Source organism: Dunckerocampus dactyliophorus, chromosome 2 (genome assembly GCF_027744805.1).
Source record: "Dunckerocampus dactyliophorus isolate RoL2022-P2 chromosome 2, RoL_Ddac_1.1, whole genome shotgun sequence".
Lineage (NCBI taxonomy): Eukaryota > Metazoa > Chordata > Actinopteri > Syngnathiformes > Syngnathidae > Dunckerocampus > Dunckerocampus dactyliophorus.
In genome coordinates, this window is record NC_072820.1 from 25585441 (window position 1) to 25597467 (window position 12027).

General features: G+C 39.8%; 1 protein-coding gene across 3 annotated transcripts in view; it reads left to right on the forward strand.

Annotated features, from left to right (window-relative positions):
• Positions 1-5111: 5111 nt before the first annotated feature.
• Positions 5112-12027, forward strand: part of ranbp3b (RAN binding protein 3b) — a 30203-nt gene continuing 23287 nt past the window's right edge. For 2 of the 3 annotated variants that reach the window (XR_008567255.1, XM_054764619.1), the window contains exon 1: positions 5112-5185. Coding sequence is in view for 2 of the 3 variants with exons in the window: in XM_054764619.1 (XP_054620594.1) it covers positions 5122-5185 (64 nt within the window). In the remaining variant the exon portion in view is untranslated. Of the gene's footprint in view, positions 5186-8427; positions 8503-12027 lie in introns of those variants that run through there. The other variant, XM_054764632.1, reaches the window with a different exon arrangement.

Below are 12027 nucleotides of genomic sequence, written 5' to 3' on the forward strand. Positions count from 1 at the left end.
CAATTTTCCTGTTCTTGGCAGGAATCCTTGCCTTACTTTGCTCAAGAGGGGCCTGATTCTCCACAAGAGATCACTTGTTTTTTCTTCATCTGAAACATCAAGGTCGTTGACGAGCTTGATGGAGTTTCTCAATTTGTAAAACCGATTTCTGGTCATGGATTCCGCCACAATTTTCACTCTAGTTACTTGAGAGAATGAACAGAATAAGATTTTCATTGCATGGTATAACTGCTGTTTTACCTTGCACATGACAATAAAACTCTCTTGAATCTTGAATCTTGAATCTTGAATCTTGAGGCCCAATACATTTGAATGTTAGGATATCCTAGACAGCCCATGTAAATAGAATTCCCAAAGAATATCTTCAGTTCTTCAGGTGTGGTATTTAACATTGCTCCAGACGCAAGTACTTCACGCTGATTTGTGTACAGGGCCATTTCTTCAAACACAGAGTCATCAATGTATTGCTTAAAATAATCCACCGGGGTCCAGTTTTGGCGTGTCATAGCAGCATCATTGCTCTGAATAATGGGAGGATCATCGTGTTGGGATTTGAATCTTGGGAGCAATAAAGAGATAAAAACAACATTAAAATTAGTCCCAATTATTACAGAAAATCATATTTTAATTTTTAATATAAACTCAAGGTGTACTTTGTATTCTTGCTCCATAGTAGACACCGACTGGACTGTGCTGCTTGATCTGAATCCTCTGCATCTGCTAGCCCTGCCTGAATTTCCTCCTCAGAGCTCCCTGAATTATCTTTCTCTATTTCTGCCTCAAACAGTGGATCTTGATCATCTTCATCAGATACAGTAACTCAACGTCTGAGTTTCCATCAACAATCCGCAGTAAAATTCCCTCTGCTTCTGAGAATGACTCCCTTTCTTGTCATTTGGGAAAAAAAGAGCAAAATGGACGAAATAACTTCAAATGTCCACTACAGAGGACATTTTTTAAACACTTGAATACTAGGCTCAAACACACTTAAAATAACTCAAATAACACTTTAACGTGTTCAGAAGAGTCTTATAAATAAAATGCCAACAGCATTTCAAGAGAAAATGTGTTTGATAAAAAGTATGAAAGAAACACTTACTGTTCCTCTTCCCATAAAAAGTGCTTGCACTGAGGGAAGCCATTTTCTTCTACAGTGAAGTCAAGGTAACAAAGCCCCACCCCTACTAATTTGGTATCATTGGAAAGCTCTGAATGTCCTCTATAGAGCACGAAAGAGTTAATGCGATTGGATGCACTGGGTGGGACATATTTAGGTTTACAAATGTCCTCTACAGAAGACAAATTTGAACTACTGGTCGTCAGGAGGATATGCACGTAACCCCCTCCCCTTGTCCTGGGATGTGATGCGTGTTTGCATTTAAAGTGCATTTGCATGAAAAGCTGACACTGGATGCTGCTGTTTGACGATGCTTGAGTGCCTTGAGTGGACATGTGATAGCACTGCTGTGTGTTTATGCTCCAACCACAACTCAGACGCGCCACTTATGCCCAATGAAGCGCTACATGGTGCTCTCACCATCGCTATTCTCTTGTTCCGCTCTAGTGAGACACACGACTGACATTTGAGTGTCTGTAGCCGATGGTTCCGACCATCTATTAACATTTGCAAGCCACCCGTGTCTGACATCAGTGCTTTTAGATTAGCACCTGAAACATGCTGGATACAACTATCTCGCAACAACACCGAAGTAAACGTGAATAAATCAATAATGCTATAACAATAACTTTCATATTAAACCAGGGGTGTCCAAACTTTTTCCACCCAGGGCCACATAATGAAAAATGAAAGGATGCAAAGGCCACTTTGATATTTTGTAAAACAACACATGCGGATATGCTAAGAAGTTATACAGTATATACTGTATTTCAAGAAAAAAACTGCATCGCAGCTTCGTGATAAAGCGAAAAATAATTAGTATGAACTTTGGTCTGTCCTCTTTTAGTCCTCGTTTTTTATTTGTATTTTTTTTAATTTTCCAAACATTTCAACGTTCTTCTTAAATAATCTTTGTAACTTTTCTTTTCGTAGTAGTATGACTTTATTCTTTCTTTTAAAAAAACACTTTTTATTTAATATTTCAACTTCATGCTACTAAAATGACAGTATTTGTCCTCATAACATTAAAAGTTTATTCTTGTAAAATTAGAATACGACTTTTTCCTCATAATATTTTGACTTTTTTTTTTAAGTACAGCTGTTTCATCCATTTCTGCTGTTGTATTTGTTTTCGTTTTCAAAGTATTTTAAGTTTCTTTTTGTAAATTGAATGAATTAGTAATTATTAGTAATTAAGACTTCATTCATTTTAACTGAAATACAGGAAGTGAACAAGTGTATAGTAATTGAAATGAAATGGATGGGGGGTAGGATTAAATAAGCGTGGCTTCTTCCTACTCCTTTTTGGACATGTGGAACTGTGAATTGTACGATGTGATGTATTCCATTGTGACTTGTATGCATGTTCAAAACAAATGAAACCATTACCATTAACATTACCACTTTATTTTTTATAACATTTTCCAAAAAGTACAACTGTATTTGTTGTTTTGTTTGCTTTTCATATTATGACTTTAAAAAAAAAATTTGTTCATATTTTAACCTTATGCTACTAAAATTATATTTTTTCCTCATAATATTATGATATTATCCTCATAAAATTATGTATATCACAAACAAAAATTGCGGAACACGGCGCTATCGTAGCGTTGCTTCTTGGCTATGCTGCTCAAAGCCACTAGGGGCCTACTTTCACGATATATCCATAATTTTTCTCGCATTTGCACACAATTTTGTAGGAAATCACAATTTCTAGTTCACAGTCTTGGCCTTACTCTGTGTTCCTGTTACAGTATCATCTCACAACATGAAAGGAAGTCGGGATGAACATCCTTGTCCCAAACACCTGACGCTCCAACAATAATAGACCATGATGATTATCACTAGTCCTGTGATTGATTGCGGTATCAAAAATACCGACTGATTAACGGCATTGGAGCTTTGTCAGGATTTGATGGTTCCTCGCCAACGGGGACTTGGGCCGTGGCCAAATCATCATCATCCGTCATTCCCGACAGCATACAGTACGGTATGTTGTTTTATTACTCTGTTGATTTTGGCGAGGAGGCACCTCCAAGAACGCATCTACCAGAAGTCAGAGTTGCAATGAGAAGAAATGGGCTTCGGTACAAAGTGTGCAAAGAGGATAATTAACTGTTGAAAGTCAGCAAAAAGGAACAATACACAGTTAAACCTTTGTTTTCCAATGCCTCAGTTTTTGTATGATTTTGTTTTTGTCTAAAAGTTTGCCTCTGTTTTTGTGCACTCTCTCGGTTATCGTACAATTTTGCGCACAACAAGCTAGTCCTTTTGCCCTGGTCCATGCTTTGCTTTTACATTCGAAACGTAAGAAGGTTAGTCAGACAGAATTACACCCGCTGTTACAATCTCTTGCTATGTATAATTAATAATTAACATTTCAGTTTATGTCGAAAATGTAAGTAAAAATGTCGGTTTGTTGTTCGCCCGTCTACGATGTCATCAGTAGTTGACTCTGTAGTTTTTTGCTAACTAACAACAGTTAGGCCACAAGTCTGTGCTTTTCTTGTTGATCACGGCTGCAAAATAAGCCACTATGGAGCCAAAGAAAGCTGCTAGGTCCAGCGTTTTGATAAAGAATGTGAGAAACACTATTGAATTCAAGAAACAACTCGTAGCAAAGTGCATTACAGTGGCACCTCGGTTAGCGTTTTTTTCAGTTCACATTGAAAATGTATACAAAATTTTGTTTTGGTTTACGTACATTTTCTGATTTGCGTACAATACGGCACACGTCTTGTCGTGTTATTTATATACTGCGTGAGTCCAACTGTGTTTTTCATGTATTTTTACCACAAATTGTCCTTAACTTCGAATAAAGATGCCACCTTGCTAAGTTACAAAATGCCAACCTGTACCAGAAGCCAGCTGCATGGCCTATGTTGTCGTCAGAGGTTGACACTCATAAATGTTAACACAAAACATGTATTTATAGTTTCACAGGCGCGCATAAAACAATTCTAAATGCATATAAATGATGAATGAAAGGGATAAATGAACATTTAAGGTTACTTTTACCTTCACTGAAGACATGGTTCTTGATGTGAGTGTTCCAAAAGACACAAGATGGCATCGAGACATAACACAGACACCATCTTCCTGTTCTGTCATGAGTTATTTCTTCAATTCAATTCAATTCAGTAGTGTTTTTCACCTTCTTGATCAAAATGTTGGCACTTTAAACTTTCTGTGGCTCCATTTTGGTTTATTGAGGTGAGAAACACTATTAAATTCAATAAATAACTCATGGCAAAACAGGAGGGTGGCGTCCATGTGGTGTCTCGCTGCCACATCGTGTCTGTCAACAATCCCGTCTTCAGTGAAGGTAAAAGTAACCTAAAATGGTCATTTATCCCTTTCATTCATCATTTATATGTGTTCATATGCATTTGGAATTGTTTTCTGCCTGTAAAACTATAATTGTGAACTCACAAAAACAAGTCTTGTGTTAACATTTTTGGCTTTCTGGAATGGATTAATTGGATTTGCATGATTTCTTATGGGAAATATGTATTCAGTCGCGTCCGTTTCTAGGAAAAACAAGGAAATAAAGCATTGGATTTAAGCATAGCAGGCTTTATATCGATGTGTGGTTTTTTTTAGCACTTTTAATGACAAAGACGTTAAACATTACTCGATTCAGTCTGCTTGTCTGTGACATCATCGTCTTCCAGGTATGTGGCGGTCATGGGAGTTGTAGTGGACCTGTGAAATACAGTTGATTCGCTTCTTCTTCTTTTGGTCAGTTGATTCACTTCATACAGTATCCATATTTAACTCATCTGTCCTTATTTGAAATTCCTTTCAAGTGACATTTATGGGGACAATATGCAAAGTAAGGACATTTTATACACCTCTCGATGGTACTTTACGGTACTGTAGTAGTGACGTTGAATGATGTCATCATCCGGTGCGGCATGTCAAGGTCAAAACACATACTGTATGTGTGCTGCAAAACTTCTGTCATTTGTGTGTTCTTGCTAGTTGCTGTACCGTTCTTTCAAATGGATGCTCTGATCAGGAGGATTATCAGCACAAAAAAGCCCCTGCTGCCATCGGCTCGTACAGGTGAGAACATTTCAACACTTTCATTTGCAGAATTTGTATAATGTCCCTCACCTTTGGGTGCAAAGTGCAGGTTTGGATTGCACTATTTAAAGTAAATAATCATGGCAAGCTATACCGCCCTCTGTTCATCCCGATTTGATATTGCATTGATAATTTATTCTTAAGTATGTCAGCAGTATTAATAATTTATACCTGAGTCCCTTACAAAAAACAACGTAAATCTAGGAAACTTCGCCGTTTGTGTACAAAGAAACGTTTGTGTACAAAGTTGCGAGTGCAGGTGCGCTGACTCACCATCCAGTTTCTGAAAGAGCTTTGAAATTTTCGTAAAGTTTTCGACTAAATGCTTATACAGTAAAAACACAAACTAGTCATCAGGCTCAGCAAACTCATGTACATGTTTAATCACAGTTTATGTACACACTGATTTCCTGGCTGCGCACCAAAGCAAATAGAGTGACTCAGGGGTAATGGGCACAGCTGATGGTGGAATGGAAAACAAAAGAAAAAGTGTTAAGGTGGCGAGCACAAGCCCAAGCTGACATAAGACCAGCACATAAAACACAAGCGGTGGCTTGTTGTAGTCACGTCTGAGGGGAAATGTCAAGCATCAGTCTTTCTGGAAGCCTTCTGGGCTGGCCTTGCGCAATCTAAAATGTTGTGAAATGGGATTTGGATGTGTGTTTGTGTGTGCATGTGTGTGTACTGTTTTACCAAAACTGATCTGTCAAGACCAGAAGATGGTTTACGGTTCTGCTTGTGCTGCAGAACAGTGTGACACATCAGTAAATTCTCCCAAGTAACACCTAAAAATGGGTTAGATTAAAAAAAATAAGCAAAAATACAGTAAAGCACATTTTTGTTTGGCACTTTTAACATAGCAGTGTTTATTATTGTGTTAGATGCAATCAAAAGTGAGCTTTAAGGTCTTTGTGAAAGCAGAAGTTTTATATCATTCTTGAATTGGGTGTATGATATTGTTCAGATGTGCCTAATAAAACGACGAGACAACCCCCACAGCTTCAGATGCCCTCTAGTGGTCGAATTGAGAATTCAATTGACTTCTCACTTATACCAGGGGTGTCCAAAGTGCCGCCCACAGTTTGTTTCAGTTGCCCTCAGCACATTGTAGAAAACAAATTTAACAACAACACCAATAGAAAAAAAACAACAAAAATGGAATAAACAGAGCACAATGTATAACAGGAGTCACCAACGTTTTTCCTTGTGAGAGCTACTTTTACAAAATGAAAATGGCCAAGAGCTACTCATTTTTGTAACATTTATTTTCAGAGTTTATTTTAAACCCAAACAAAGCGAATATGCTTGTTTTACCAGAACATTAACAAAATGCTGGTGTCCACAACTCACATTTTGTATTTCAAAATGCATTTCTTTCTACTGTTCTTTCATTATTAACTGAAAACCTGAATGAAAAGCAGGCTTGTGGGCACCTCATGTGGTCGTGGGGGGCTACCTAGTGCCCGCAGGCACCACGTTGGTGACCTCTGATGTAGAGGCACGATGTAAAGAGAAAAGGCTAAAATGTTGATATGAATGACTAATAACACAAAGCTTTTTCTTTAAATGCACTTAGCATTTTTTAGTCTTTTTATGAAATTATTACATTTTTTAAAAATATATTTTGAAAATATATATGTTCTTGACTGATATTTTATACAGTTATTATTTTTGCTAGTATGTATTTATTTTTTCTAAAAATCATGCATGTCTTACCTCAGCCAGAGGTTCCTCTAACTACTTTCACTTCCTGGTTTTCTTCTGGAAACCAATCAGCTGTGAGGAACACATTATTCACTGCAGCCTCAGAAATGTGTCCCTATGCACAACAATAGCAGTAAATAATAAATGACATATTTGTAGACAAAGAGCAAAATCTCTGCTGGTATTCCTTTCCTCCTTGTGACATTTGACCTCAGAACAATGATGTCTGCTCCCAGCATCTCCGTGTGATTGATTTTGTGTTCCACTTCTTCCAGCTCAAAAAAGTGGACGTCTCGACTCAAAAAAGTAAAGTCATTAAAGTCATGTTGTCATCAAAAATGAAGACGCAAAAGACAGCAATATCGCCATAACAACCAAAACATCGAAGGGGGCAAAAAAAGGGCCTGAAAGTTCACTTGGAAATGTTTTTTTGGGGGGGAAACTTGTGAAAGAACTGAATAATGCTTCTTTTAATTCTCATTAAATCCCCTTTATTAAAGGAGGTTTTTCAGGAACCACTGCAGAAAGATGAGTCAAAGATCCTCTATGTGACGGGAGCATGCTGCTGTTTATCAGGACCTACTGCAAAGACATTAGTTTCTGCTAATGAATGGGAATGAAGTGTGGGATTCGGCCCACTGGCCGCCAGTTGGATCCATGACAGGAACTGGGGTGAGCGGAATGATTCAAATGTCAATAGCATCGATACCAAGGGCATTATCAGTACTGGATATTGCGATATTTTTCAGTTCTCTTCGCTTACTCTTGCAAATAAAGGGGTGCTTTAGGGCGCAAAAAGCAAAAAGGATTTGAATGAGAATGCTTTTGTTATTTTGTCTCAAATTTTGTTACACTGTCTTATATTGTTCCATTTATACAGTATATTGTTAAATTGTTCATAAATTTGATCATATTGTATATAGCTATATATTTAGATACAAAGCATACATACATTACATACATACACAATAGCAAAACGCTCAAAATTTGCAGGCAGTATCGATTTTGACAATACCGGCCCTGCATTTACTTGGCATCGAAGCATGTACAGTTCCCACCCCTAATCGGGACAATGCAAGTAGCGCGCACCTAGTGGCTGCTACCAACATTGCAATTACATCAGAGCAATGTATTCCGCTTTGGGCATGGCATGACATCATTAGGACGTCATTTATTATGTTATTGAAAAAGTGGTAATAATATATATTTTAATAATAATAATCATTAGAATGTTCATGTTTGCACAAACAAGGCTGATGGATCGATTCTTCTGATTTCGATTACTTGGCAGACAAGGCCATTGCCCATTGTGAAAGGTTTTTAGGAGTAAAGTATAAATAAATGACAATTGTATTTTTGTTATATTATTTCGAAAATGTGAGTGGCATTGTTTTTGATCAGACGAAAAGCAGACGAAGGCAGACGAGCGACACACGCAGCCAGACGAAAGCAGACGAGTGCAGATGCAGGCGGACGCACGAGCTCGTCGACCACGGCCGAGCGCTCTCTCTCTCTCCAGGCCTGAGCCTGTCTTATCTGCGCGGTGGCTTGTGGGTGTGTGTAAAGTAAAATGGCGGACTTGGCAAACGAAGGTGAGTTGCTAGTAGTGTTGAGTGCGGTGGTGGGGGGTGGGCGGACGAACGAAACACATATCGGCGACAATAAACGTCGTCTTTCGCGACCTGTACACTTTGGCAAAATATTAAAATGAGAGGACTCAGCAGCTTGTTCGGCGCCTATTCGAGTATCATGAGTGCTTCCCGGCGTTTCCTAGGCTACACTGTTAGCAAACAGGCTAGCTTTGCTAGTAATGGGGGGGACTATTGGGGATGCGGCTAATAGCTGGGAAGCTTCGGAACGCCCTCGAAAGCAAGCAATGCTAACTAGCATTGCACAGTGCTAACACCCGGCCATTTATAACTGTGATTTGGTTGTTATTGTACCTGTAGACAAAACAATTACAACATAAATATTATGAAGTTCATTCCTATATGAATTCATCTAACTGCTCTTTGACAGGTTTAACTGGTCAGCTTGCGAATAACAACTTTACTAACTGGATGTTTTTCCATGTTGTCAGCGGCCGGCTTCAGGCTGACTGGACGTGTATTTAGGCGGGTAAAAAGATAGCCTAACATGTCTTATCAGTGGAGTGTCTTCTTGACTTTAATCTCGTTTTAGGGCGCGTGTTATTACGTTAATGTGTGTTGTCAAGAGTCGAGATGACCGCGACGGCGTTAGCTAGTTAACTACGTCGTTAAGAATCACACACACTGCACGGAGCAACCGGCGGCGGCTACGTGTAATTGCTGGATGGCGTCCGTTAGTAAGCTAACGTTAAGCCGGGCAGAGCATCTCTCGAATGCTTGCTCCGTGCTGACACATACACACAAATGGCCACATAACGCCATGTTTACTGTAGTGTTACTTAATCTCCGATATCTTATTTATTGGACCGCCAAAGCCGTGCTTCACCTGCTCAGTGTAATAGTCCCTCCCCAAGTACAGAAACACATGCTGTTTGCTTATATGATAACACTTCATGCAGAGTGCATAATCTGTAAATGCCTATTTCTTCCATTGGTGAAAGATCAACCCTATCACAGTGACCTACTTTACTCGCTTAAAGGATTTGATGGCTGTCAGATGTGTGCAGCATCACATGACTGTTGTACTTACCCGTACACATGATAGGACACCCGAGTCCTTTACTAACTGGAGTTCTTATGAGTCACTCACTGAGATTAATCAGGTACTCTCTCCCTCACTCGGTGCAGAGCACGTGTAGAAACTTGCACAAATGCACAACAAGTTCCCTCCTAGTGAATCGAGTTACTCGTTCCAGAGTACATATGCACCAAGTTGCAAGTCTTCGTCAAGCATCCGAGGGTCGGTGAAATGTCTTTGTTGAACACCCATGAATCGGTAAAACTCGCGTCTTTGTGAAGCAGCTGTGAATCAGTGAAACTTGAGTGTTTGTCAACACCAACGTCGGTGAAACTCTAGTCTTCCTCAACCTGAGACTCAGTGAAGCTCCTGTCTTTGTCATGCACCCACGAGTCAGTGTAACTTGTGGGCTGAGTGAGTGAGTTGTTTGTTTTGTCGAGTCTGTATGTTGCATCTCAGGTAGGAAGGGTAAAGGAGAGTTCATTTGAGGCGAGGGCCTGGTCTGTTGCTTTTTCCATGGGATAAATACTTGTACACAAATGCAGTAAGAGTAACAGTACCACAATTTGTAACATGCTAGCTGGTTTCCTTTTGTAATTTAGGTCACAGTAGCAGGGGCGAGTTGGTGAACGAGTTAACGGAGATGATTCCTCGTTAGTTCTCAATTCAGTAAATAACTCCTGAGTTTTGAGTGACTCGTAAATCTCTGCTCCCTGTGCAAATACCAAGAAGTGCATGGTTGTAGAGGATCGTGATATATCCCACCAGGCGACAACCTTCAATGATGCACCGTAATGGTGCATCATTTTGCACATTTGGATCTTAATGAGGTTTTAAGTAGAGCTACAATATGCAAAAGCAAGAAGGGGGAGTGAGACAAAAAACATTTTGAAAAAGTAAGTCATTGAAAACAACAATTAAACTGAAATAGCTGTTGATCAGCTGATCAAAAGTTTAAGACCATCGCACAAAAAAAACCCAAAAAACTCTCCAAACCAGAACAAAAAGTGTTCTCAGTAGTAATGAGTAGCTCCACCGTTCTTGTTGATCACTTCAAAAATTGCTTTGGCCATGCTTGATGCGAGTGTTTCCAGGAGGCTAGTGGGAACATTGCTCCAAGTGGTGAAGATGGCTTCACCAAGGGCATCAACTGTCTGGAACTGATGGTCATTTTTATAAACTTCCCTTGCCATGCATCCCCAAATGTTCTCTATGGGATTTAAATGAGGGGAACATGCAGGATGGTCCAAAAGAATGATGTTATTCTCCCCGAAGAAGTCCTTGGTCAAGCGAGCATTGTGAACTGCAGCGTTGTCCTGTTGAAAAACCCAGCTGTTACCACACAGACAAGGGCCCTCTGCCCCCTGCGACATCTGCACGTAAGCAGCTGCTTTTTGACGACTCTGCACCACCTGAAGCTTTAGTGTTCCGCTGAATGAAAAAGCACCCCAGATCATGATGGACCCCCCTCCACTGTGCCGGGTAGAAAACATCTCAGGTGGGATCTCCTTGTCATACCAGTAATGTTGGAAGCCATCTGGACCGTCAAGGTTACATTTTTTCTCATCACAGAATAAAACCTTTTTCCACATTTCAGTGTCCCATGTTTGATGCTCCCTGGCAAAGTCTAAACGGGCAGTTTTGTGGCATTGAAGGAGACGAGGTCTTTGTATTCGTTTTTTGTTTTTTAAACCCTATTCCCGCAGATGCCGTCTGATGGTTATTGCGCTGCAGTCGGCACCAGTAAGGGTCTTAATGTGGGCCGAAGACCACCCTGTGTCTTGATGGACAGCCAATCGGATCCTCCGACTCAGCGCAGGTGTGATTTTTTTGGGGGGGTCTACCACTTGACTTTTTTGTTCCATAATGCTCAGGATCTTTCAAAAAATTTTGAATGACTGATTTACCGCACCCAACCTCAGCAGCAATGGCACGCTGCGAGAGGCCTTGCTTATGCAGCTCAGCAATCCGACCACGTTCAAAAAGAGAAAGCTTCTTAGCTTTAGGAGGGCATGACAGTGTGAATGCCTGACAGAAAATGAACATTTTGAACAGATTTGGGCTTTTATGGACTATGGTCTTAAACTTTTGATCAGCTGATAAACAACCTATTTCAGATATTCCATTTCATAATAGCTCCCTGAAGTTTTTTCAGCCTTCATCTTAGCGTACTTACCTGCAACAGAATAAGACTGAATTTAATTTCTTACTCCCAATCATGCACACGTTTGTACAATCATGGACAGTTTCCACATGATTACCAACAGCATTGTTTCAAGTGATTCACGGACATATCGGGAGGTACTACGAGCTAGCAAAGCTGCCGCTTGTGTTTACGCCACTCTTAGCGTTATGTTATTGTAATAGGTGAGCTGTAGAGTTTTTAATGTGAATTTCACGCAAACACACACTATTCTCCACATTACAAACATTTTCCCCATTGCCAATAC